The 27,785-nt window shown below is 49.1% G+C and overlaps 1 protein-coding gene across 1 annotated transcript in view; it reads left to right on the forward strand.

Annotated features, from left to right (window-relative positions):
• The first annotated feature begins 8,241 nt into the window (after positions 1–8,241).
• Positions 8,242–27,785, forward strand: part of LOC119965698 (highly reducing polyketide synthase cm3B-like) — a 35,440-nt gene continuing 15,896 nt past the window's right edge. The window contains exons 1-2 of the mRNA XM_038796459.1: positions 8,242–8,299; positions 20,599–20,752. Of these exons, the coding sequence (XP_038652387.1) occupies positions 8,242–8,299; positions 20,599–20,752 (212 nt within the window). The remainder of the gene's footprint in view (positions 8,300–20,598; positions 20,753–27,785) is intronic.

Raw genomic sequence — 27,785 nt, forward strand, 5'->3', positions numbered from 1 at the left:
GGGGTCGAGGTGCTGAAGTGTTCCAGCACGTCCACTGCGGGAGACATCTCACAGGTAGTCATGTGCCAGAGCCACCTGGAAATTGCAACGGCATTCCTGAGCATGGCCCAGTCACAGCAGGCCATGGCTCGGAACATTGGTGGCATTGCCCAGGTGCTGGCCGATGTGGCAAAGGCACAGAGGGAGGTGGCCCAGTTCCAGAGGGTGATGGTGCAGTCACAGCGTAATGTGGCGCAGTCCCAGACAGCGACCGTCCATTCCCATGGCCACGAGTATGTAGACCCTGGTCGAGACCAGAATGGGCCTCCAGGACTGGCAGCGCCAGTTGGTGGAAGAGCCTCATGGGATAGCTCTGCTTGCACCCCTGTTCCGTGGAGTAGCCCTGGGCCATCGGGCAGTCCAAGGGAGGGCTATCAGAAGGCTATCATGAATCTCAAGGTTATTTGAGGTTTGTGGTGATTCATATTGCAACTCAAACTGTTAATTTTCACCCTTAAACTAAATAAGTGAATATTTAAACCAATTAGAACTCCCCAGTTGATAGCTGTGAAAAAAAAACACTACTTCCTCTTGTGTGGTAATTTATATGGAACTCCGTGAGTAAATTACTGCACTGTTCTCACACAAAGCCGGAGAAAGCAGGAGGAGCACGTGAGGTAGGAACCATCATTTCTGATCAACTTCCATTTAAAATCAGGTCTTGCTTTATTATCTGAAAACATTTCATGCTCTCATTTCCATAAATTGATATTATCTTTGCTAATTATGGTAGTTTTCTTTCAAGGCAGGAGAGTTTTGTAAATTATGTAGTTCATTAGAAAGCCTGAAATGATTTTATATTTGTGATGATTGAAATTTTCATCTTCACCACACAGCTAGTATCTGTCAGAGTGGATCACCCACTTATTTAGACAGATTTCAATAGATTGAAAAGTGGCAATCTCTATAATGGGTGATCACTCTTCCAGATTATAGGCCATGTGGCAAAGTTAAAAATTTACACGATATATTTTTGGGCATTTCTGCCTTTGGTTTAGTTGTTATTTAAAATGATTTGAAATAATGGGTGCAAAATTCAATTGCCCTAATTTTTAGGCGTGGGTGCTGCAATCTGTGCCTATTGAGTTGAGGTGGATAATGCTCCATGAATGATTTATATGCAAGTTCCTGTACCTCTAGGACAGGTTGTCTCATTTCAATTGTGCTGGAGAGGTCAGCACAAAGCAAGAGGTGCTGGTAGCTTTGCTACAGACCCCATGTACAGACAGCCTGTGTTTTCTTAAAGACAGGCTGCCTGTGAATGGAAAGATGGAAATAGAGATTGCTGTAATGGAAGCTCTTGGCTGCTTTCGAACAGCTCAAGGAGAAAAGGGGAGAGCAACGGACAGCACTGATGAAGAGGCCCACGTTACTTGATTTACTCTTGTTTCCTCATGACAATGTCAAGGAGCAGAGAGGGGTCCAGGCGCCCATATCAATGAAGAATCATGAACGGATCTGCATGGCACGGCCTTCATTTTTCATCTAGTGCATTTTTTTTAACAAAATGGTGCTTTCAAGCGGTTAGCACTGCTGCCTACGGGACTGAGGACCCGGGTTCGATCCTGGACCTGGGTCACTGTCTGTGTGGAGTTTGTACATTCTTCCTGTGTCTGCATAGGTCTCACCCCCACAGATATGCAGGTTAGGTTAAATGGCCATGCTAAATTGCCCCTTAATTGGAAACAAAATGATTGGGTACTCAAAATTTATTTTTAAAAAATGGTGCTTTCAACCACTGCTCGATACAAAAATTCGATATAAAAATTGTTTTCACTTCAGTCGACATAGACATTTTTTTTGGCTGAGTAGACAGGAATTTGTAATAATAGCAAAATACTGCAGATGCTGGAATCTGAAACCAAAGAGAAAATCCTGGAAAATATCAGCAGGTCTGGCAGCATGTGTAGGGAGAGAAAAGAGTTAACGTTTCGAGTCCAGATGACCCTTTATCAAAGCTATAATACTTAGCATTTCTTGAGCTGGACATTGAGGGTGTGGACTCAGTGCTGTGCTTTCACAGGATGGTGCTTGTGAGCTTTCAGACCATATTCAACACCTGTTACTGTCCTCCTGTAATCCACACCTTCCAACCCCATGTTGTTCGTTCTGGTGAGTGCGCTTTACACTCAATTGGCTCTGTTTTATTCCTTAGCTCTAGAGTCACCAGGTATCCTTATGATACCACCACGAGGTTCAAGTTCAAGTTCAGATCAATGACTCAATACACCAATTAGTAAGGTTCAAATCAAGACACGTTTATTAATACACAGTTAATCACGACTCATGCATACAATACTAAAAGACTAGGCTATTCCTACCACTAACTGGCCAATACTTATCTGGATAAGGGAACCCGCTGGGTCAGAGAACAATGGCCTCTTGCTCGATCCTGAGTCTGCAGGCTTCCAGCTGGTATGGACTAAGGGGTCAGGAGCATCTATCTCGTAGCGTGCGTTAACTGGACACTTACTTGATGGTGCAGCAGTTGGCCAGGCCTCTCCTTCTTACGGTCAAGTTCTTCGAGAGCTGCTAAGATGTTCTGCTGGGAGGGCCGGCTAAGAGAGCGAACTGAACTTGGGACCTGTCTTTTATAGGTCCCAGGGGCTTCGCGCCCTTTTGGGCGGACCCCGAGCTTACCTCCAATCGATTGGATCCCATACCAATCGATTGGTTTGAATTCCCCAATACTGGGGCTGTTCCTTGATCGCTGGGCAGTTCTTTCTGGCTTATTTGTCTCCTTTGTTTCGGACGCCTGTTGGCGCCGAGGAGTCTGACTTGCTATTGAGTGTCTTAAATGTCGCTAATTGTTGTAGCTATTGTTCCCGGGGATCGCTCATCAATATGTATAACTGCTGGTTTCAGTGCTGTCTGCTTTCTTTGCAGGCAGAGTACACCGGAAAAGTCTGCAAACTGCTTGTTTCTCTAGGATTGTCCAATTTCCCTGCTGTCTTTGTCTTTCTCCATTTTGTGTGGGGAAGTGGCCAACTCAGGTGGCTACACCCATGCCATCGCTGCCCCCCCCCCCCCCCCCATGTTACCTTTGCCTCACAACTGTCACCCTTGAACATGCCTCCATCACCCTGCAGCCCATCACTGTAATGCTTCAGCTCCCCCAAATCTCAAATCAGCCCATGTATGCACCCCCCCCCCCACCATGCTTACCTTTATCCTGTCCACCCCTCGGATCCATGTTCCCTCTAACCACCCTTCGCCTGCCAGAGATGGACCCTCACCTCCTACTGCCCCCTCGAACAGATACTGTGCCCTCCCACCACCAGTATCCTTGATTTCCCCCCAAATTCCTCCATCGGCACCACAGATCCCTCCATCTGAGCAATCAGCCAACTATCCCAACTGTCTTCTGCTGGGAGTAATGGCCTCTTGCGCCAGTCCCTTACCCCCGCCATCCCATATGCAAGGTTCCATGGTTCCATCTAATCCTCCCTCTGGCCTTCCTACCCCTCCCCCCTGTGCTCCAGTACCTGCTGTCTCGTCTTCTCTCCTGCCACAGCTGTGTGTGGTTAGGGTCTACAATAGGGCCTGAGAAGATGCCAGAAGCAGGTGTTATGGGTCAGGGTTTAGAGAATCCCAAAGTGTATCATGGAGTTCACCTGACCCACAACGTTTAATAGATTATGGTATGGGGAGCACACGGCCCACTCTACAGGTGTGGTACAGCAGAAATGGAACAGTATTTGTGAAAACAAAACAATGTTTATTCTATGAACTCAAGTTAACCTTTTTAAAACAAACAGTGAATATCTCAGCAACCAGTAAATCAAATATAACCCCCAAAGAATACAACACTAAGTAATCTGTATGCTGTCCTTTTACACCCAAAAGACTTAACAAACCTTTAAACATAAGCACATCGGATTTTACATTCACTACTGAAAACATTCATAATTCTTCTGAATTCACCAAATGATTCATGGCAGAGAGCTCAACAATACAGCTGCTTTTTTTTTTTACTTCAGCTGCAACACACACTGAAACACGAAACCAAAAGACACAGAGGCACCCAAGCTTTTCTTAAAGTGAAACTAACAAGTAGAACCAGAGCTCAGCTCCACCCAGATCCTGACATCACTGCAGTAACATGAGCAGCCAAACATTTCTTAAAGCGACCTTCTCATGACACTGGTTCAATTGTAGCTTTCGTAGGACAATTGGATAAGTTCCTGTGGATCTAAATCTTACAGCTTTCAGGAAAAATGTGGGATAGTGGGACTAGCTGAATTGTTCTTGCAGCGAGCTCGCACAAACTTAATTGGCTGAATTTGCTCTGCGCTGTAACCATTTCAGGATTCTATGCGTGATTTTCCAGTCTCGTGGCCCACTTGCTCGAGCAAAGCGAGGCCAGTGAAGTAGTGGGAGAGGCCAAAAACGAGAACTGCGCCAGGTGCCAAATAGTTTGTGATAAAACCAGCCCGCTTCAGTATGCAGAATGGGGATCCCACCATAGCATGGCGAGAAACCAATTAACCCAAATTCAACCCTATTTCCATACAGTTAACGTGAGTGACCCTATATCCAATGGCCACCTGTGATTCAGTGGCCTCCCCAGCAAGTGGTGACGCTGGCGCCGATTAATACTCTAATTTAAAACACGGCGGAAAGGCTTCTGCGGGCAGCCGAGGAGATGAGTAGCCATCTTTGCTCACAGGCAAAGAGCTCAGGGGTGGTGGGCTTGCCGCCCCAGTGCTCGACCGGGGGGGGGGGGGGGGGGGGGGGTGCTTGGTTGGGGGGTCGGGGTGAGACATATCCTCGCAGACTTGGCACCATGTGAAGGAAGAAGACACCTGCTCCCGGTGGCCATCAAGGTCACTGCAGCACTGAACTTTACGCCTCAGAATCATTTTAGGCCTCAAATAGGGACCTGTTTGGCATCTCGCAGGCCACAGTCCACAGTTCCGTCTGACAGGTCACGGATGCCCTGTTTGCCTGGACGGAAAATTATATTAACTTTGACATGGACCAAGCCTAACAGGATGCCTGGGCAGCAGGAACATGAGCAACATGTGCCCACCTCCGAGGAGAAGGAGGAGGAGGACGAGGATGACGAGGAGGCGCAGGATCAGCAGTGGCTGGAAGACTATCCCAGGGAGGAATCTGAGCACCAGGCAGAGGCTGCAGGACAGGCAGCAGTGGCGAGGGTCCAGCAAGCCCGGAGGGTCAGGGAGGCCCATCATACTCACTCGCTTGACATAGGATGTGGCTTGGTCCGGATTCAAAACGTTACCCGCCTACCTTCCACCGTCCCAGGGTCTGTGTCACATCTAACTGTATCTGCACCGTCAGCGGTTTACTGTTGAGGGCAGGGGAATGATGATGAGTCGCAGAGAGCTGAGCGCCAATGCTCCTCAATCTATGCCAGTCTGACCCCTGCCTGTCTGCTCGCTCACACCCATCACCTGCATGCAGTGTGCCTGGGGAGGGGGAGATGCCTGGAGAGATGGGCCAAGGGTTCGGAGGTCGGGCCGCATTGCAGGAAGAATGTGACAGAAGCGTCATACTGCTTGTGGTCAAGAGTTTGTGTCCAACAATGCCTCACTCTCCTGATAGTGCCGCCCCACTCTCCCGATCACCCCGCATCCCCACAACCCCTACCGACCCCACCCCCATCCTCTAACCCCCTCCCCGATGCCCTCAGTGATCCTCCACATGCTTAACCTTCTTTGCTCTACCGCTACATTTAGGTGTGTCCACAGGATGCACATCTGAGATGGAGGCAGCCAGCTGCTTACCAAGTCCCGTGGCCTTTGATGCCCCTGGCAGGTGTCCTTTGGGAGCTATGCGGCTGGAACGTGGAACAAGCCGTACTTGTTCAACGGCACATGCACAGCTGTGCCCCCCTGTCCCGTGTGCTGACCTCGAGATGCGGCCTCATCAGAGGAGTGGAACTCGGGGGAGCTGGTGGCCACCATTCCCACTCCATGAGACGGGTACAGGTTGGCACCCAGCAGCTCTCTCCTCCTCCTCGATGCCTTTCTGGTGCCGGAGTTTGCCTCAGGATGAAGGCATCATCTGGCTTTGGCAGCCCTGGTGACTCTCCGATGTCTGCACCATGGTGTCGACGCCCTTGGTGATGCTCCTCAGTGATTGGGCCATGCTCTGCAGTGCCTCAAAAATGCCCAATGCAACTGGGCCAAGCTACGCAGCACTTCGGCCATTCCCATCTGAGGACATGTCCCACAGCACCTCATCAAGGTCAGCCTGGTACTGGAACACATCCCCCCAGCAAGTCAGACATTCTGCCAAGGCCCTCAGCCATGGCCGTCACCGACTGCTCCACACCTTTGACACCACCACTAATGGTGCTGATGTCATGGACCAGGCTCTCCACTGCAGTCACCACCCTAGCAGTGTTGGCCTTGGTGCCATGCATTGCCGGTGACATCTCCTGCGCCCATAGCCTTTGGAACTCCTCCAATCGACTATGGACCTGCTGGAACGTCTCTGACTTCTCCCTCTGAATGTCCCGGTTGCTCCCTAAAGTCTCCATCAGCTCTGGGTAACCCTGTACCAGAGGCTTAGCATCAGGCTGGGACCCAGCTTGGTCCTGGGATCCAGCAGTCCTCTGACTGCTGTCTCGCCTGGGCATCCGACCGCCACCTGATGTATGTCAGCGGCTGTGTGGTGCTCACCAGATTGTGCCCCAAAATCCTGCCCATTAATTTTTCCCACCGATGTGTGTGTATCTGCACTGGTGGATGACAGCTGTGATGCATTGATCATGGCATCCTCGGAGGTCTACTCCAAGTTGTTCTCCTGGGTGGCGGGGGGGTGGGGGGGCACCCGGGATGAGCCGGCGCCATTGGCTGGAGGACCTGTGGGACAATGGACATGTGGTTAGTGGGAGGGATGGGTCAGTCAGTATGGCAATAACAACTCACGTGTGACAGGTCCTCCGTGTGGGGCCCAGTGGTTCCTCAACTCTGCAGCGTCCACCAACCTCCGCATTGGTAACCGCTCTGTCCTTGGCCACCCAGTCACCTCCAGGGCATGCTCGTCAAAGGTGATGAGGAATCGTATGTCCGGGACCCTTCCCCAGTCTGGGCCCTCTCCTGGCGATTATCGGAGAGCTTCTCCTGTGGAGACAGAGAGGGCATCGTTAGCCGCATGCGTGGTTCACGTGGTGGGAGGGTGTGTGTGAAGGAAAGGAAGTGGGGTTGAAGGGAGAGGGGGGGGATGTGATGGTTGGGGGCCGCATGCCGGTTTGGGGAGGGGGGGGGGGGGGGGTTGGATGCTCGCGTGGAGGTGGAAAGGTCTCGGTGGGGGGGGGGGTTTGGGGACGTTGGTGTCAACTCACCCGTGCTCTCTGGTGTATGTCGTGAATGCCATGTTCTGTAGACTGGTCGAAGTGAATGATGATCTACAGAACACCTAGTTTAAATAATTTATTACGAAACAACTGCATGGTAAAGATAACTAGGGTAAATAAAATAATAAACTAATACTAATTAACTATTGTAGAGCTACTGCAAAATACGTCTATCCTCCAACATGACCTACTCCCAACGCCCAGCCACAGGGTCAGGTGGTGGGTTTGCACTGCCAACTAGTATGCATATCATCACAGTGGACCTTGCAACACTGGAGAACAGTTCTCCTGGTCACACTCCCCGAGTTCATGGCCGCCACGACCTCGTCCCAGGCTGCACTGGCTGCCCCTGCGACTCACCCTCTAGGACCCTTGGGGGAGCAGGACATCCATCCTGGCCTCCACTGCAACGAGGAGCCTCTCCAGTTCTGCATCCCTGAATCTTGGGGCCGGTCATCTCGGCATCATGCCTGCGAGCTGAGTGGAGCTGGCTGTGCAGCTGCTGTTTAAGTGCTGCTCGATCTTGTTAGTGTGGAGGCTGATGAGCGTGGTCTCAGTGAATCGGCTGGCGAGTCCTCATTTGCAGCAAGAAGCCCATGGGGCCTCGTTAAGTGGACTAATTAATGTTTAATAGCATTGCTGGCCTCGCCGGGCCAAGCGCCCGTAAGCCCGCGGCAGTTCCCGTTCGCAACCACACTTAGAATTCTTTCCAGAGAATCGCGCCCTGTCAGTCCTTGTTATGTTGTTTTTACATTCTTAATGGAGGCAGGAATATCAAGAGTGTTCTCGGCAGCCTGATAATAACCAAGTATTATTTGAAATAGTTAAAATTTTGCTGTATTCTCTTTTTTCCCGATAGATACAAACATTGAAAAATGGAAAATAAAGGTGAAGAAATAGCAATTGTTGGAATAGGATGCAATTTTCCTGGAGGTAGGTAAATGAGGATTGGAATTATGAATGGTTATTGACATTATTATACATTGCAGATGAATTAGGGCAGATTTTACTCTAATGTTTGAGCATAAAGGGCTGCTTGCACACAGGTGTGATTATTTACTCGCCCATCATGGGACCTATTAATTTTCTGCCCATTTAATTCAATAAAAATGTAGCTTGTCCTCCTGAGTCACTGTGTATGGATGACCCTGATGATCCTTTATGCCCATGAAAAATATAAATCAGAGAATTTATCATAAGTTTCCTCTTTATACACAATTTATACGTTCAACATTCAGTTTCAACTGGGGAGAACAGTGAAAGTACAAGAGCAGAGAACTGTTAAGAACAAAGAACAAAGAAAAGTACACCCCAGGAACACGCACTTCAGCCCTCCAAGCCTGTGCCGATCATGTTGCCCTAACTAAAAAACCTTCTGCCCTTACTCGGTCTGATTCCCTCTATTTCCTTCCTATTCATGTATGTTGCTAATGTGCCTGCTTCTACCACCTGGCAGTCTGGCAGTGTGCTGCAGGCATCCACCACTCTCTGCATGAAAAACGTACCCACACATCTCCCTTAAACTTTTCCCCTCTCACCTTGAATCTGTGCCCCCAGTAATTGACACTCCCACCCGTGGAAAAAGCCTCTTCCTGTCCACCATGTCTATGCCCCTCATAATTTTGCAGACCTCTATCAAGTTTCCCCTCAGCCTCCGACATTCCTGTGAAAACAATCCGAGTTTATTCAACTCTTCATAGAATCATAGAATTTACAGTGCAGAAGGAGGCCGTTCGGCTCATCGAGTCTGCACCGGCTCTTGGAAAGAGCACCCTACTCAAGCCCACGCCTCCACCCTATTCCCGTAACCCAGTAACCCCACCTAACCTTTTTGGTCACAAGGACAATTTAGCATGACCAATCCACCTAACCTGCACATCTTTGGACTGTGGGAGGAAACCATAGCACCCGGAGGAAACCCGCGCAGACATGGGGAGAACATGCAGACTCCGCACAGTGACCCAAGCCGGGAATCGAACCTGGGACTCTGGAGCAGTGAAGCAACTGTGCCAAGCACTGTGCTACTGTGCTCTCCTCATAGCTAACACCCTCGAGACCAGGCAACATCCTGGGGAACCTTCTTTGCACTTTTTCCATAGCTTCCACGTCCTTCTGATAATGTGGTGACCAGAACTGCATGCAATACCCCAAAAGCATGTACAGGTGCAACATTATTTCCCAAATCCTGTACTCTGTGCCCCGGTGGATGAATGCACGCATGACTTCTTAATTATCTTGGCCACCTGTGTTTCCATTTGTAGTGAACTGTGGACCTGTAGATCCAGATCCCTCTGTACGTTAATGCTCCTAAGGGTTTTGCTATTTACCGTAGAATTCATACCTAGATTTGATCCTCCAAAATGCATCACCTCGCATTTGTCTGGATTAAACTCCATCTGCCATTTCTTTGCCCAAGTTCCAATCTATCTCTATCCTGTTGTATCCTCTGACAATCCTCGGCACTATCAGTAACTCCGTCAATCTTGGTGTCATCCGCAAACTTACTAATCATATCACCCACATTTTCCTCCAGATCATTTATATATGCTACAAACAACAGAGGTCCCAGCAATGAACCCTGCACAACACTACTAGCTACACATCTCCATTCATAAAAACACCCTGTTAGTATTGTCAATTAATCAAATGAACTAAAATCAATTGGTGCCTCTTTGCAGCTCTGGTGACTGCAAATGAAAAAACAGTCCATCTCACACTGATTTCCAGACACAGTGACTGTGATACAGGCTGTTGTATCAGCTTTCAGGTTCTGACAGCTGCCATTAGACCAGCCAATCCACTGATAGTTGGGGAGATTCAAGACCCAGTAAAATGGCAACAGCTATTGACCTTCCCAAAACTGCTATTTCTCAGGACAGTGAGAGATACTAATCCTTAGACAAACAACTTTTAGAGAATCATGTCACAGAAGAGGCAGCATCAAGGTGTCTGTGCACATACTCCAGAGGTACAGTGGGCTGTGTCTTTTTGTTCGGAACCTGTGGAATAAAAAGAGAATCATCTGACTCTCATGAACCTTCCACAGGGCAAGTCTTTTTAAAATTCATTTACGGGTTGTAGGTTTCGCTGCCTAGGCCAGCATTCATTGGCCATCCCTAGTTGGCCTTCAGAAGGTGGTGGTGAGCTGCCTTCTTGTCCCTTTGGTGTAAGTATACACACCTTGCTGTGAGGGAGGGAATTCCAGGATTGTGTCTCAGCGACAGTGAAGGAACGACAATAAACTTCCAAGTCCGGATGGTGAGTAACTTGGAGGGGAACCTGCTGGTGGTGGTGTTCCCAGGTATCTGCTACTCTTGTCCTTCTGGTAATGGTCAGGGATTGGACGGTACTGCTAAGGAACCTTGGTGAGTGCAGCCTCTTGTGATCATGGTGCCCAGTTTGCATTTGGAAAACTGCCAGAATGTCAAAAAGAAAGGCACCCATAATAAAGAGTAGTTTGGCTCAAGTTCAGTTAGCAGTTGATTAGATAGTTTGTACAAATTTGGTGCAGATTGTTAAATCAAGTGAACAAGACATGGTCAGACGTGATGACATTAGTCCATCTTGGGAGATGATGGACTGCGCCAGGGTGATGTCACTTCTGTATTGAGCATCATTTGTTATGGCTGTGGAGACTGGATGATGAGTGGCAGTCTCTTCCACAACTCACACAGGCGAGCAACATTGACTTGAAGTCGACTGATGGTTTTTCCTTCTGCAGGCTGTCTTTCTGCCTTCTGGGCATTTATTTTATCCTCTGCTTTTTCCGTGCCCTTCCTGACTTGTCTCCAAGCACTCCGATCAGCAACAAGGACTTGCTATGCATCAACTCTGACCCTGTCAGCTTGAAATCTTGCTTCCAGACATCCTTGAATCGCAAACGTGGGGACCTGTGGGTCGTGTGCCAGAGCAAGCTCACCATAGAGCATATCTCTGGGGATGTGGCCATTATTCAGCTCACGGGTACGAGCCAACAGAGTCACCACTGACACAAGAGGGCAAACATGCTGGGATTCCTGCACACTGGTTTAATTTCATTTTTGGCACTCTGTCTTGCCAACAGATTCCCAATATTCATCTGAGGCAGTGGTTGTGGAAGCTGCTCTGCTGTTTTTCCTGGTTGGCATAAGTTGTCCATGCCTGGTTACTTTAAAGGAAGATGCTGAGAACATAAGACTTGTACACATGGAGCTTTGTATTTTCAGTTAGTTTGCTGTTGGTCCACATTTGTCTTCTCAACTTTGATATGACAGCTGTGGCCTTGGCAATCCTGCTGCTGATTTCAGCATTGAGGGACAGGATCCTGGCAATTGCTGACCCAAGGTATGCAAAGCTATCAACATCCTCCAGAGTGAGGTTGTCAATGTTGATGGAAGGTGGAATCTCTATGTCCTGGCCCATAACTTAGAACTTCCTGATGCTGACTGTCAGTGCAAATTCCATGTAGGCCCAGGAGAACGGACCTACAAGTCATAGCGAGTGAATTTATGGGATGCCAGCGTGGAGTACTCAGCAAGTCGAAACCCACAGACGAAGACATTGTGCATTTTGCCATCTTGCCAAGTAGAACAGCTTGCTGTCAGCTCTGGCATGTGCTTAGACACCCTCATTTGTGAAACTGAAAGCGTACAATAGCAACATAGATAAACATATGCCAAAGAGAGTTGGTGCCAGGATGCAGCCTTGCTTTATCCCGTTGCTGTTTTGAAAGCTTTTAACAATGCTCCATCGTAACTAACTGAACTGTGCATAGAATCATAGAATTTACATTGCAGAAGTAAGCCATTGTTGCCTTTTTTCATCTGCTATAAATATGGAAATCAATAAGGTTGCCCTTCTTTCTTTGGATATCGATATTATATTGCTCAGAGTAGCCAGGTATCAAATGATACCACCACAAGGTTCAAACGGATATTGATCAAAGAGCCAAACACTAGTTAGTTAGTTCAAGATCAAGGGTACTTTATTCGCACACACAATTAATCATGCAACATAAACACTACTCGTTAAACTGCACCTATCAACTATGACAACCTGTACTTAACTACAGGCAGCTGGCTTAGGTCAGAGGAACAGTGGCCTTTGCTCGAATCTGGACCTATCGGATCTGGAGAAGTAACTGCTGCTCAGCTGGGCTCATCTGCCTGGTATGGGGCGTTGAACCTGAACTTGCTTCTGGTGGTGCTGCAATTGGAGGTAGACGTTGCAGAGCGCCAGGTCCAAGAGAGATCGAACACATGGTGGTCTCTCTTTATCTTTGGGGCGTTTCGCGCTCTTTTGGGCAGTCCTTCGGTTTGGACCCTATTAATTGGGTAATTCTTGATCACTGGATTTGATTTGAGTCAATAAAGGGTCGGGTGCCTTGATCGCATGGTGGGTTGGTGGAGTGGGTGGGTGGGTGCGCATAGAAGTTTGTGAGGCTGAGGGTGAAGGAATACGCCTTTTATTCCCATGTGAATCTGGTGTAATCCCAGATTGACTTTTTTTTTAGAAAATATTTTATTGATGCATTTGTAATTTTCACAATTTAACATATTAACATTTCTAAAACAACTGCGCGGGCTGACGCACAAAAAAACCCCAAGAAGAACAACAAACAATACACCACACCCCCCACTTTGCCCGCCCTGTCCCCAATTACTGGTATACTAAGTTCCCTGTCCTTATTTAACATCGCCATGCCTCCTGTTTTTCTCCCCACGTAATGGTAGCCCAGATGAGCAGATTCTTCGAGGAGGTGGAGGACAGATGTGGACGGTGTGGGGGTAGCCCGGCCAGTCATGTTCATATGTTTTGGGCATGTCCAAAACTGAGGGAATTCTGGCAAGAATTTGCGGATGTTATGTCGGAAGTCCTGGAAGGTAGGGTAACACTTAGTCCAGAATTGGCAATATTGGGGTGTCGGGGGATCCAGGGGCATGGGGGGAAGGGAGATCGATATTCTGGCCTTCTCCTCCCTGGTGGCGTGGAGACGGATCTCGCTGAGATGGAGGGACTCGGAGCCCCTGAAGTCAGGAGTGTGGGTCAGCGATATGGTAGAGGTTTTCAGTCTGCAGATTGACATTTTGGTGGTGGACAAAGCTTCGTTCGTGGGGTGGTTAACTCGGAGTATTCGTAATCGGCGATCGTGGTCTCTGGCGGAGAAGGAGGTGTGCGAGCGGGTGAGGACTGCCTCCGGTGATATGTGGAACTCAAAGACACAGGGGAGGCCACGGACGCCACACCGTGGGAGGCATTCAAGGCGGTGGTTCCAGCAGAGTTTATTTCAATTCGGGCTCATAGGGAGAAGGCGGAACAGGCAGAGATGGCAGGGCTAGTGGAAGACATTCTGAGGGTGGACAGAAGGTATTCGGAGGCCTGGAGGCAGGGCTGTTGAAGGAGAGGCAGAGGTTCCAGATGGAGTTTGGATTAATGTCCACGGGGAAGGCGGTGGGGCAGCTGGAGAGGGCCAGAGGGGCAGTATATGAACATGGTGAGAAGGCGTGTAGGATGCTAGCCTACCAGCTGAGGAAGCAGGAGGCAGTAAGGGAGATTGACAGAGTAAATGACGATACGGGAAGAGTGGTGCTGGACCCAGTGGGAGCGAATGGGGTGCTTGAGGCCTTTTACAGGAGATTGTACGAGTCGGAGCCCCGGCAGAGGCGGAGGGAACGGGTTGGAGTTTCCCAGGCTGGACGAGGAGTTAGTTCAGGGATTGGGGGCCCCTATCAGGTTGAGGGAGGTGATGGAGAGTATGGGGATGATGCAGGCAGGGAAGGCCGGTGGAGTTCCCGGTGGAGTTTTACAAAAGCTTTGGGGGGGAACCTGGGGCCACTGCTAGTGAGGGCATATAATGAGGCTAGGGAGAGGGGGTCTCCCCCATACACTATCACAGGTATCCACCTTTTTGATATTGAAAAAGGACAAGGATCCAGAGGAGTATGGATTGTGCACTGATATCATTCTTGAATGTGGACACCAAGTTGCTGCTGAAGGTGTTGTATTCGCGAATTGAGGACTGTGTCCCGGGGGTGACAGGCGAGGACCAAACAGGGTTTGTGAAAGGGAGACAGTTGTCAGCAAATGTGAGGAGGCTGCTTAATATGATTATGATGCCTCTGGAGAGGCAGGAGGTGGAGGTGGTCATGGAGGTGGACATTGATAAGGCCTTCGACCGGGAATAATTGTGGGCGGTGCTGGGCGGTTCAGGTTCGGGCAGGGGTTTATGGACTGGGTCCGGTCGCAAGTGTGCAGACGAACCGGGTGAGTTCAGGATATTTCGGGATGCACTATGGGACAAGGCAGGGGTGCCTGCTCTCCCCGTTGCTTTCTGCCTTGGCAATAGTGCCATTGGCAATCTCGCTTGAAGCGTCGAGGAATTGTTTAGGGATTGTGTGGGGTGGACGTCAAGCACAGGGTTTTGCTGTATGTGGTCAACCTGTTATATATTTAGGACCCACTGGGTGGCATTGAGGGCATTATGGGGATTTTGGAGGACTTTGGCCAGTTCTCTAGGTGAAAGGGCCAACAAGAAAACAAAAGTTGCTTCACAGCTCCAGGGTCCCAGGTTCGATTCCCTGCTTGGGTCACTGTCTGTGCGGAGTCTGCACATTCTCCCCGTGTCTGCATGGGTTTCCTCTGGGCACTCCGGTTTCCTCCCACAGTCCAAAGATGTGCCGGTTAGGTGGTTTGGCCAAGCTAAATTGCCCTTAGTTTCCAAAAAGGTGGGGTGGGATTCCTGGGTTATGGGGAAGGGGTGGAGGTGTGCGCTTGGGTGGGGTGCTCTTTCCAAGGGCCGTTGCAGACTCGATGGGCCGAACGGTCTCCTTCTGCACTGTATATTCTATGGTATGTTGATCATTCTAAGTTGAACATGGGAATGAGCGAGGTGTTCCCGATTGAGGCTAGAAGGCAGGAGGGGAGGTTAAGAGAGTTGCCGTTCAAGGTAGTTGGGGGGGCGGGGGGACAGTTTTTGATATCTGGGCATTCAGGTGACATGGGGTTGGGTGCAGCTGCACAAGCTAAATTTGACTCGTAGAGCAGATGAATAACAATAATCGTTATTAGTGTCAAAAGTAGGCTTTCTTTAACACTGCAATGAAGTTACTATGAAAATCCCCAGTTGCCACACCCCTGCGCCGGTACACTGTGGAAGAATTCAGAACGTCCAATTCACCTCACAGCACATCTTTCAAGGCTTGGGGGAGGAAACCAGAGCACCCTGAAGAAACCCACGCAGTCACGGGGAGAACATACAAACTCTGCACAGACAGTGACCCAAGCCGGGAATCAAACCTGGTTCCCTGGTGCTATGAAGCAACAGTGCTAACCACTATGCTACCATGCCGCTGAATGGGACTTCAAGATGTGGAATACTGTATGCTGCCGCTGTCACTGGTGGGTTGGGTGCAGACAGTAAAGATGGAGGTCTGCCAAGAATCCTGTTCATATTTCAGAACCTCCTGATCTTTGTCCCAAAGCTGTTCTTTAAAAAGGTTAATGCGCTGATCTCTGGGTTTGCATGTGTGGGGAAAACCACGCGGGTCAAAAGGGCTTTTTTGGAACGGGGCGAAGTGGTGGGTTGCAGGCTGGCGTTGCTGAATATAATGAACTACTATTGGGTCGCGAACATCCCCATGATTAGGAAATGGGTAGTCGGGATGGGGGAGGTCGACAGGGGGGCAGATGGAGGGGGCTTCTTGCAGGGGAAAACAAGTTTAAGGGTTTTGTTGACAGTGCCTCTGCCATTCTCGCTGGCCAGATACTCCATGTGCCCAATGATAGCGTTGGCATTGAGGGTGTGGGGGCAATGGAGGCAACATTTGGGTTTCTGGGTGGCAGCAGGCAGGGATTGAGTGATTTGTAGGGGGCGGTTTCGTGAAATTGGAGGACCTAGAGAAAGAATATGAGCTGCGTAGGGGGAACGGCTTCAGGTACCTGCAGGCTTGGGATTTTGTGAACAGAGAGGTACTGTCTTTTCCTGGGTTGCCATCCGTGGGGTTGCAAGACAAGATGCTGTTGAACGAGGAGATTGGGGGGGGGGGAAGGTGTCTGAGGTCTATAAGGAGCTAATGGATTGAGGTGGAGGCCAGGATGTGGGCTGAGGCCCTGCAGAGGGTGAATTAGTTCTTGTCGTGTGCGAGGCTAAGCCTCATTCAGTTTAAAGTTCTTCACAGGGCACATATGACGGTAGCACAGATGAGTAGGTTTTTTGAGGGGGCAGAGGATAGGTGTGGGCGGTGCGTGGGGAGGCTCGTGAATCACGTCCACATGTTCCGGGCATGTTCGAAGCTAAAGGGGTTCTGGCTGGGGTTTGCGGACATAATGTCTGAGGTGTTGGGGGTAAAGGTGGCCACGAGTCCAGAGGTAGCAATATTCGGGGTGTTGGAAGATCCAGAAGTTCAGGGGGTGAGAGAGGCTGACATTTTGGTTATTGCCTCCCTGATAGCCCGGCGGAGGATCTCACTTGGATGGAGGGACTTGAAGCCATTGAGAGCGGGGATGTGGGTGAGTGACCTGGCAGAATTCCTGAGGCTGGAGAAGGTCAAGTTTGACCTGAGGATGTTGGTTGATGGGTTCGCTCAGAGATGGAAGCCGGTCATTGATTTCTTTAAGGAGGATTGGGGAGTGTCACATGAGAGTACCTGTAAGAAATGGGTGTTTTTATAGAATAGCTGCAGTGGGTGTACCTTTAAGAAATGGGTTTATTACTGCAGTGATGTCAGAGTGTGGGCGGAGCTGGGCTGTCTGTCAGCTTTTACTTTCACTTTGGGCTCACAGCTACATGGTGTGTTTTAGTTTGTTTTGAGAGCTGGATAGCTGCAGGCAAAGCAAGCAGCTGTAAGGATCTCTGCAGGCTACAGACTGACTTCAGCTCATTTGGGGATTTCAAAGTGGTACATGTCTCAGTAGAGAAGTTAAACCTGATGTCTTTCTGTAAAAGGTTTTTTTGTCTTATGGATGTTGCAAGGAAAGATTAAGAGTTGCTGAAAGGGTACTGTATTCCTTGGGGGATTTATTGCTGTTGGTCGTTGTTAAGGTGTTTACTGTGGGTTTATAAAGAGTTAATTGGTTTCATAAATAAACATTGTTTTAATTTAAAAGTACTGTAAATCTCTGTTACGTCACACCTATTAGGTAAGCCCGTGTGCTCCCCATAATCTATTAAAAGTTGTGGGTCAGGTGAACTCCATGATATACTTTGGGGTTCTCTAAACCCTGGCCCATAATAGGAGTCAGCAAAATGGGAGGGGGAAGGGAGTGTAAAGGAGTTAAAATGGTGAAGGCAGGATGGGAGGACGGAGTGAGAGTGGGGACCTAGGGGGGAATGGGTGTTGGATATTTATAATGTTGCATAATTTTGCTTCTGCTTTGGTTTGTTTTTTATGAAAATACCTGAATATGTTTTAAAGAAGTTTGGTGGGGTTTTATTACGGACATTTTCAAATGTAAAACAGACTTACAAAGTAACCAAAATGTAAATCTGCTAAAAGGTGGTCATTATTAAGTCTGTTAACAGTTTGTCCTTAACACATGGCTATCCAGAGGTTTCTCTGAGTCATTTTTAATAGAGAAATAAAACATACTCACAAAAGTCTGGATAGACTTGTTTGACGAAACAGGTGGGGAAGGGAACATCCTGCCTGCACTCTCTGGCAGAAGAGAAGCATGAGTACTGGCTCTGTCAAATCTCTCTTTTTATACATATCCCTCCCCTTAGAACTGAGATGAGGAGGAACTACTTCTCGCAGAGTGTGAGGTATTTGTGGAACCCACTGCCCCATAGTGCTGTGGAATCTGAGTCATTAAATAATTTCAAGAAGGAGATAGATATATTTCTGATTTTAAAAACAGGTTGAAGGCTTATGGGGAACAGTTAGGGAAGTGGATTTGAGACCAGGAAGAGATCTGATTGAATGGCGGAGCAGGTTCGAAGGGCTGAATTGCCTTCTTCTGCTCCTAATTCCTATTTTCCCCAGAATAACCTTATTGTAAATAGCCCGTATGAGGCTTTCTTAGAGACAACTATTCATATTGTAGATTTATGTTCTAATAGCCTGATGGTAGATAGCCTATAGTGGGCCATCTTAAAGATGGCTAATCCACAGGTATAGACTCTCTACCATGTTTTTTAAAGAGGTTGTTTACAGGACATGTTAGCTCTGTGTTTAATTGTGGTGCTGGTGTCATTACATCTTGATATTTGGCCAGACTAATGGATTTGAGCAACATATCATCTCTGTGGTCTCTCGCTTAAGCTTTTACTAATGATGTTAGGAAGGATTTTATGTTTAGTAATTCAAGATCCTGGAGTAAAATGTATCCTCTTTGTTACATTTCTTGTTTGGGATAGTTTGAACTATTTAAGTCTTATTCCTAATTCTATTTATTATTTCTAACCCAATGGGTATTTTGGAATTCTGAAAGACATTTGTACTATATTGATTTTACTTTATTTACTTTACACACACTGTGCACCAGAACCATGGGTCTGGGTTTTATTCTTCCAAAAAGCTTTTTTACTTCACCTGACTTTGTGATCAGTTTCATATTCATCACAGTGGGAATGGGAAATTTTTCTGATCAAATCTGGGATCATGGTTGTCTTCTCTCCTCAGTCCTGTTCATGTGCTGATTGAACCTTTCACCCAACCCAGTGGGAAGGATTCGGGTATAAGAGGGGTGATGATTCCAGGCAGCACAGGCATGCAGATCAGAGCCTCCCTGTACGTGGACCATGTCATCATCTTCTGTGTGGATCCTCTGTTGGGTCACACACTGATGAGCATCTGCAACCAGTTCAAACTAGCCTTGGAAGCCAAGATACATCAGAAAGAGCCATGTTCTTTGGGGACTCATCCTTTGTCCCTTTCACCATCAGACCAGACTCCCTGAAGGTACTGGGGATATGGCTCAGAGAGTCCGGGGTATGTAACAAAATCTGTGAGAAACGCATGGTCAAGGTGAGGCAGAAATTGAGCATGTGGGAGTGATGCTTCCTCTCCATTGCGGGTAAGAACTTGGTCATCAGTTGTGAGGTGCTCCTGGCATTGGCCCACATCCCAGAGGTCAACTAGAGAGGGAAATTGTGCCCAGCATTACTCTCATCCTGATGGCCATCTTTGTGTGCGGCTGCATCAGACTGTGTGAACCCTCAGTCTGTAAACATCAAATGTCACTGCAAGCTGAGGTTCCACCTTCCCTGGTGTTGCAAAGAATGGGTCTGGCCATATTGCCATGGAACACTTTGTACAGAAGAACCACTTTGACCACTCGCCCATCAGGAAGTGTGTTTCCCACCACATTATTGAGGTCCTGCAGGAATAGGAGATGGTGTATCCGGTTGGATTGTTCCCCTGAGCAGACATTTGGCAGAATATCTCGTCACCAGAATTTCCAAGCCAGAACCAAGATTTAGCTTGACTGGTGATGAGAAGTGCACTCCCCATCAGATCCTTCATGTATTCCCAAAGTCTTTGCACCACCGCATGTTGTCCTCAAAGCAGCTGTGATGGGGAAAAGACTTGCACACCTCCTTCAGGAATGTGCCATTGCAAAAAAAGATCTGGAAAGGGATGCAGTGGTTTTTGTCAAAGTTCATCCTTGCAGTTCCATGACACAGGAATCTGTGCTCCACAGGATGTCCCCAGGGCACATACTGAGACAAATATCAACCACAGCTGGAGGGTTATCAACTCAGTAAAAGACACGTTTTGGTCTGCCTGAAACGTGTTGGCCTTCCAGTGCAAAGAGTTATCCATGACCGAGTGTTGCAAACTGGCACATTCTATGAGCCAGGACTACAAGCTGAGGGAGGCAGTAAAGCTTGGGGCATGCGCCACAAATGGGGCAATGGGGAAAGATAATTATCTCAGGCTTTTAACCATAGTACATCGAGGGGCTGGAAACTGTGTAGAACTCCTTCGGCTGTCTGCCGGACATTGAATGTATATGGTAAATATCACATGTATCACAGTTGTATTGAGACATGTCAGGGTGCAACATGCTCCATGAGAAAAATGTTATGTTATTGCATTTTGTAATCACCAGTTTGAAATGTTTTGGAATGTTCTTTTAGATATTTTATGAATAAAGCATATTTTGGGGAAAAAAAGGATGTGAGCAAAGACCATGTGGCCAGCAAGAGCTGTCATAACCAATAACACTGTCTTTCTTCAGACAATTTTACTGACGTATTCAGAATGATTTTAATACCTGTGTTTCCCCTCTGAATTCTTGTGTTTTCATTTCAGGGGAAGGCATTGAAAATTTCTGGAAAGTTCTTCACGAAGGAAGAAACTGTGTCGTAGATATTCCACCAGATCGATTCGATACTAAATTCTGGCATGACACAGATGACAACAAAGCTGGAAAAATGATCACAAAACGCGCTTGTTTAATCGAAGGGTAATGTTGCAGAAAATATTTTACAATAATACTTTCAATGATCAGAGAATATTAATGATTGTAAATCAATAAAGAGTTATCAGCCAATTGAAATATTCGACTCACAATCTTGAGATCTATTTGAACTTGGAGGTAAATGCAGCAAAAAACTGTTTGGGTTAGTGGACTGACCTGATTAACACTACACCGCTGTATGCTTCACCCGATGCCGATGTTATCTAGTTACATTGTGTACCTTGTGTTGCCCTATTATGCATTTTCTTTTATTTCCTTTTCTTTTCATGTACTTAATGATCTGTTGAGCTGCTCGCAGAAAAATACCTTTCACTGTATCTTGGTAGACGTGACAATAAACAAATCAAATCAAATTAAGAAATCAAAGAATGCAACTGTTGTAACCCTCAAGGAGGTCACATTATCAGGACAATTAGATAAGTTCATAAGGGTGACTTCCAGTGGCGACTATGGCGTGAGTGGTCTCACATTTGATGGCTCACACCCGTGGTAGACTTTTTGGACCTTTTCCCTCAATTTACAGTGGATTTGAATGATAATACAAGGTGCTGGTGAGGTAGAAGAAAAGAGTTCCCCACCGGTGTATGGATTCGTGGACCAAAAGTTGTCTAAAAAGAAGAGAGCGTTCAATGGAAACTGGTGTGGAGCCTGCGATACATGGGATTATGTCGGAGGGTCAGGGACCGAAACTGCTGGCCCACTGGTCGACGGGTCAACTGGTGGCCTTTCTCCATGAGAAATTTGCTCAGCAGAGAAAAGAATATCTGGAGGACCTGGCTAGGGTGGTGGATCCGATAAAAGTAGGGATTGATTGCAAGGAGCAGAGGTTAGAAGCCCAGGCCCAGGCGATCCAGAAGGTGGAAGAGGTGGTGGCTTGGCATGATGATCAGCTAGCCGCGCTGGCGGTGGAGATGGGACTGATGAGGGACCATCAGAGGAGGCTGCAGGACAAAGTAGAGGATCTGGAGAACAGATTATGCAGTGAATTTGAGGATTGGCGGCCTGCCGGAGGGCAGCACGGTAGCACAGTGGTTAGCACTGTGGCTTCACAGAGCCAGGGTCCCAGGTTCGATTCCGCGGTGGGTCACTGTCTGTGAAGAGCCTGCACGTTTTCCCCCTGTCTGCGTGGGTTTCCTCCGGGTGCTCGGTTTCCTCCTACAGTCCAAAGTCGTGCAGGTTCGGTGGATTGGACATGCTAAATTGCCCTTGGTGCCCAAAAATGTTAGGAAGGGTTATTGGGTTACGGGGATTGGGTGGAAATGGGGGCTTAAAGTGGGTCGGTGCAGATTCGATGTGCCGAATGGCCCCTTTCTGCACTGTATGTTCTATGTTTTATATGTGGCGCGTATGTTTGAGAAGTTGCTGGGAAAAGGCGCATTTGCTGGCCCCTTGGAGGTGGACAGGGCGCACAGGGCACTTATGAGGAAGCCGCAGAGGAACGAGCCGCCGAGGGCGATGGTTGTACGAATGCACCGGTTCCTGGACAAGGAACAGATTTTGAGGTGGACCAGGCAGATGAGGCGCTGCATGTGGGAAGGCAGCGAGCTGCATGTCTACCAGGACCTGGGTGTGGAGCTGGCCAAAAGAAGGACGAGCTTCAAGAAGGCAAAATTGACCCTCTTTAAGAAAGGGGGTGAAGATTGGCATGTTGTACCCAGCGCGTTTGTGGATCACAAATAAGGACCAGGAACCAGAAGAGGCGATGAACGTTATTAGGGACAAGGGACTGGCAAGAGATGGAAGACATTGAACTTGATGGTGAGCAGTTATGTTTCGAGCTTCTATTAAATTTCTCTTCTTTTCTTCTGGTTTTGTATGTAAAGTTTTGCACTAAGTTTGGGGCCGTTGCTCAGTTTTGTTTGCGTTTTAACTTTGTTCTTAATGGGGGATGGTGGGTGGAATTTTGTCCTTTGTGTTTGTTGGGGATTGTAATGTTTGCATCTGTAAGTTGGCCAAGTGGGGGGAGGGGGATCAGTGGGGGGTAGGATGCATGGCGCCATGGGCTAGGATCACCAGGCTAGCTGTGCGGGTGAGCTCACGGAAGCGCAGTGGGGTGGCCAGCAGGTGATAAATCTGTTGTTGGAGGTTGGGATTGTTATTTTTCTAGGGGGTGGGGCGGGAGAGCGAGGGGGTATAGATCTGCTGGAGGCCAGCCTGGGGTGGGGGGAGGGCACCAGGCTGATCACATGGAATTTGAGAGGGCTGAATGGGCCTGCCAAGAGGGCTTGTGTGTTCGCACATCTGAAGAGTTCAAAGGTAGACGTGTCAATGCTACAAGAGACACGTTTGAAGGTGGGGGATCAGATTAGGTTAAGGAAGGGATGGGTTGGATAGGTGTTCCATTTGGGGCCAGACTTTAAAACGAGGGGAGTGGCGATCTTGGTTAATAACTTAGCATTTAAGTGGGGAATCTTGAAGCGGACCAGGGTGTAGATATGTTATGGTTAGTGGGAAGTTGCAGGGAATGGCCGTGGTATTGGTAAATATATATGTCCCAAACTGGGATGATGTTGGGTTCTGGCAAAGATCCCGGACCTAGATTCACACCGACTGATTATGGGGGGAGATTTCAATACAGTCCCGGATCCATGGTTGGTTCGTTCGAGTTCTAGGTTTGGGAAGGTATCAGCTATGGTGAAGGAGCTCCGGGGTTTCATGGGATGCCTGGTGGGGGTGGGGGAGGGGGTGGGGGGGGGGGGGGGGGGGTGGGTGGAGGTTGGATGTGGGGCTGCTAGCGGAGGAGGAGGCGTGTGAGCGGGTGAGGGCTGCCATTCGGGGATATATAATGATCAATGCCATGGGTGAGGTTTTGGCAGGGGTGGTTTGGGAGGCACCAAAGGCATTTATTAAGGGGGAACTCATTTCTATTCGGGCCCAATAAAGAGAAGGCTGAGCGGGCGGAGTTGGACAGATTGGTCGGCAAAATTTTACAGGTGGGCAGGAGATACGCGGAGTCTCCAGATGACGGGCTTTTGAAGGAGCGTCAGAAACTGCAGCTGGAATTTGGATCCTGTCCACAGGTAAGGTGGTAGGACAGTTGGTAGAGGATTTGGGAGCTCCAGTTGGGCTTGGGGAGGTTATATACGGAATGGGGTCTATGCAATCGGGCAAAGCCCCAGGACCATATGGATACCTGGATGAGTTTTATAAAATGTTTTCCGGGCTGTTGGGGCCCCTTCAGGTAATGGCTTTTAATGAGTCAAAGGGGGGAGTGCTCCCCCCAACGTTATCGCAGGCATCGATTTCCCTTATTTTAAAGCGGGATGAAGATCAGAAGAGCTGTGTGTCGTATAGGCCAGCTCCCTGCTAAATGTGGATGCAAACTTGCTGGCAAAGATCTTGGTCACACCTATAGAGGATTGTGTTCCGGAGGTAATAGGGGAGGACCAGACGGGATTTGTTAAGGGACGACACCTGACGTCCAACAATAGGGGGCTCCTTAATGTAATAATGATGCCGGTGGAGGGGCGCAAGGTCGAGGTGGTGGTGACCATGGATGCAGAAAAGGCCTTTGATTCAGTGGAGTGGGGATATTTGTGGGATGTCCTGGGAAGGTTGGGTTTGGGCAGGGATTTGTGGATCGGGTCCAGTTACTATATCAGGCACCGGTGGCGAATGTAAGGACAAACCGGGTTCAATCAGAATACTTTAGTCTGTGTCGGTGGACGAGACAGGGGTGGCCATTCTCCCACCATTTGCCCTGACCATAGAGCCTTTGGCAATGGCGCTGCAAGCATCAAACATTTGGCGAGGGATAGTGAAAGGGCGGGGGGGGGGGGGGGGGGGGGGGGGGGGGGTGGAACATAGGGTCTCGCTCTATGCGGATGATTTGTTTCTTTATATAACACTCGTTGGGGGGATTGCAGGAATTATGGGGATACAGGAGGAATTTGGCCGGTTCTCAGGTTACAAACTGAATATGGGCAAGAGTGAGGTTTTTGCAATCCAGGCAAGGGGCACGAGAGGAGACTGAGGGAGATGCTGTTCAAAGTGGTGGGAGGGAGTTACCTGGGGATTCAAATGGCAAGGGACTGGGGTCAGCTTCATAAATTAAATTTGGGCAGGTTGATTGGGCAAATGAAAGGGGACCTTCATACATGGGACGTGCTCCCACTGTCATTGTCGGGGAGGGTACAGACTGTGAAAATGACAGTCGCCCCAAGATTGCTGTTCGTGATTCAGTGCCTTCCAATCTTCATCCCTAAGGCATTTTTTAGGAAAATGAATGCGGCGATCTCGGGTTTTATATGGGCCGAGAAAGCCCCGAGGGTGAAGAAGATCCTTCTTGAATGGGGGTGCGGGGAGGGGGGCTTGGCCCTTCCGAACTTTGTTAATTACTGCTGGGCGGCTAATATACTGATGGTTAGGAAATGGGTAGTGGAAGAGGGGTCGCTGTGGGAGTGGGTGGAGGTTGCATCTTGCAAAGGCACGAGTCTGAAGGCTTTGTTAATGGCATCTCTGCCGTTCTCGCCGGCTCGGTACTCCACAAGCCCAGTGGCCGTGGCAGCCCTGAGAGTGTGGGGGCAATGGAGGCAGCATATGAGACTGGAGGGGGCCTCGGTGTGGTCACCAATCTGTGACAATCACCGGTTTGCTCCGGGGCTGCTGAACGGGAGCTTCAGGAGGTGGCAACGGCCAGGGATTGAGAGATTTGGGGATCTCTTCATTGAGGAGGGTTTCCTGAGCCTTGGGAAGCTAGAGGAGGAGTTTGAGTTGCCAAGGGGGAATGTGGTCCGGTACTTGCAAGTATGGGATTTTGTCCGGAGGCAGGTCCCGGGCTTCCCTCACCTCCCACAAAGGGGGCTACAGGATAGGGTGATGTCAAAAACAGGGGTTGGGGAGGGGAGGGTCTTGGAAATATATAAATAACTAATGGAGTGTGAATGGGTTCTAATTGGGTAGGTGAAGAGGAAGTGGGAGGAAGAGCTGGGAGGAGAGTTGGAAGTCGGATTATGGGAGGAGGCCCCGAGGAGAGTCAATGCATCCTCGTCGTGTGCCAGGCTTAGCCTGATCCAATTCAGGGTGGTTCACAGGGGCCATATGACTATGGCCCAGATGAGCAGGTTTTTTGAGGAAGTGGAGGACAGGTGTGAGCACTGTGGGGGAGGTCCTGCGAATCATGTGCATATATTCTGGGCGTGTCCGAAGCTGAGTGGATTTTGGCAGGGATTTTCGGATATCATGTCTGTGACTCAGAGTCCAGAGGTGGCAATATTTGGAGTGTCGGAAGATCCGGGAGACGAGGGATGGGGAGAGAGGTCGACGTTTTGGCCTTTGCCTCCTTGGTGGCCTGGAGACAGATTTTGCTGGGATGGAGGGACTTGGAGCCTCCAAAGTCAGGTCAGTGACATGGCAGAGTTTCTTAGGCTAGTGAAAATTAAGTTTGCATTCAGGGGTTCATTACAGGCGTTCGTTCGGAGATGTTAGCCGTTCATCGATTTCTTCAAGGAGAATTGACCATCAGGGGTGGGGGGGGTGGAGGGGGGGATGTGGGATGGGGGAGGCGTGGCGGGGATGTGGTGGATGGGAGGCATAGAAGTGACAAGGGGAGGCAATCTAATGTATGGGTAGTTAGGGTTGAGGGCTGGGGGGAGTTGGGTATGTTATTGTGGGGTTTTTGTTTATGTTGGATCTCTTTGTTGTTTAAAATGTTAAAATTATAAATGCCTCAATAAAATATTTTCTAAAAAAAAATCCCCCAATATTATTTTCACAGTAACTTCATTGCAGTGTTAATGTAAGCTTACTTGTGACACTAATAAAGATTATTATTACTAATAAAGATTATTGCCGTACCTTTCTTGCAAACCCCCAGTATTTTCTGGTTTATACGTTCCCCAATGCAGAACTACTGTTTGGGGACCTGTAGATTACTCCTACAAAGGACTTCTTCCCTTTGTTATGTCTTATTTGTATCCGGCCTGATTCCACATCTTGATCTCCAGTGCTTATGTCATTTCTCATGACAGCACTGATCCCTTTCCTCGCCAGCAGGGCTCTACAACATCCTTTTCCTTTCAGCCTATCTTTCAAAAATACTGCGTACCCTTGGATATTCAATTCCCAGACCAGGGGCGGAATTCTCTGACCCCCGTAGGGTCGGGGAATCGTCCGGGGCCGGCGTAAATCCCGCCCCCCGCTGTGGCTGGAATTCTCCGCCAGCTGGGAATTGGCGGGAGCGGGAATCACACCCCACCGGTCGGCGGCCCCCCGCACCGATCGGCGTGCCCCCCGCGGCGATTCTCCGGCCCGCGTTGGGCCGAAGTCCCGCCGTTGACAGGCCAATCCCGCCGACGTGGTTTAAACCACCTCTATGCTGGCGGGATTGGCGGCGCGAGTGGGCCCCCGGGGTCCTGGGGGGGGGCGCGGGGCAATCGGAACCCGGGGGGTGCCCCCACGGTGGCCTGGCCTGTGATCAGGGCCCACCGATCGGCGGGCGGGCCAGTGCCATGGGGGCACTCTTTTTCTTACCCTGCCGCCACGGCCTTCACCATGGCAGAGGCGGAAGAGACCCCCTCCACCGCGCATGCGCCGGTGGTGATGTCAGCGATCGCTGACGCTCCGGCGCATGCGCAGACCGGCGAAGGCCTTTCGGCCAGCCCCGACGCCGGGAGGCGTAGCGCCAAAGACTGTTGGCACCAGTTTTGGCACCATCGGCTGAGTGGGAGCCACTCTGGCGCGGGCTTAGCCCCTAAAGGTGTGGAGAATTTTGCACCTTTGGGGAGGCCCGACACCTGAGTGGTTGGCGCCACTCCGCTATGCCGGGACCCCCCACCCCGCCGGGTGGGGGAGAATTGAGGCCCTGGTCTCTCTGTAACCACGTTTCAGTTATCACCAAGTCAAAACCATTTTTTTCTATTTGCGCCGTTCGCTCATCAAGTTTCTTATGAATGCTTCTTGCATTTAGACACAAAGCTTTCAAATATATTTTAATGTTAATTTTATCTACTCTTCTAGTGGTGTGCCTCAGGGGTCTGTGCTGGGAACACAACTTTTCACAATATACATTAATGATCTG

The sequence above is a fragment of the Scyliorhinus canicula genome, chromosome 5, assembly GCF_902713615.1.
Source record: "Scyliorhinus canicula chromosome 5, sScyCan1.1, whole genome shotgun sequence".
NCBI lineage: Eukaryota > Metazoa > Chordata > Chondrichthyes > Carcharhiniformes > Scyliorhinidae > Scyliorhinus > Scyliorhinus canicula.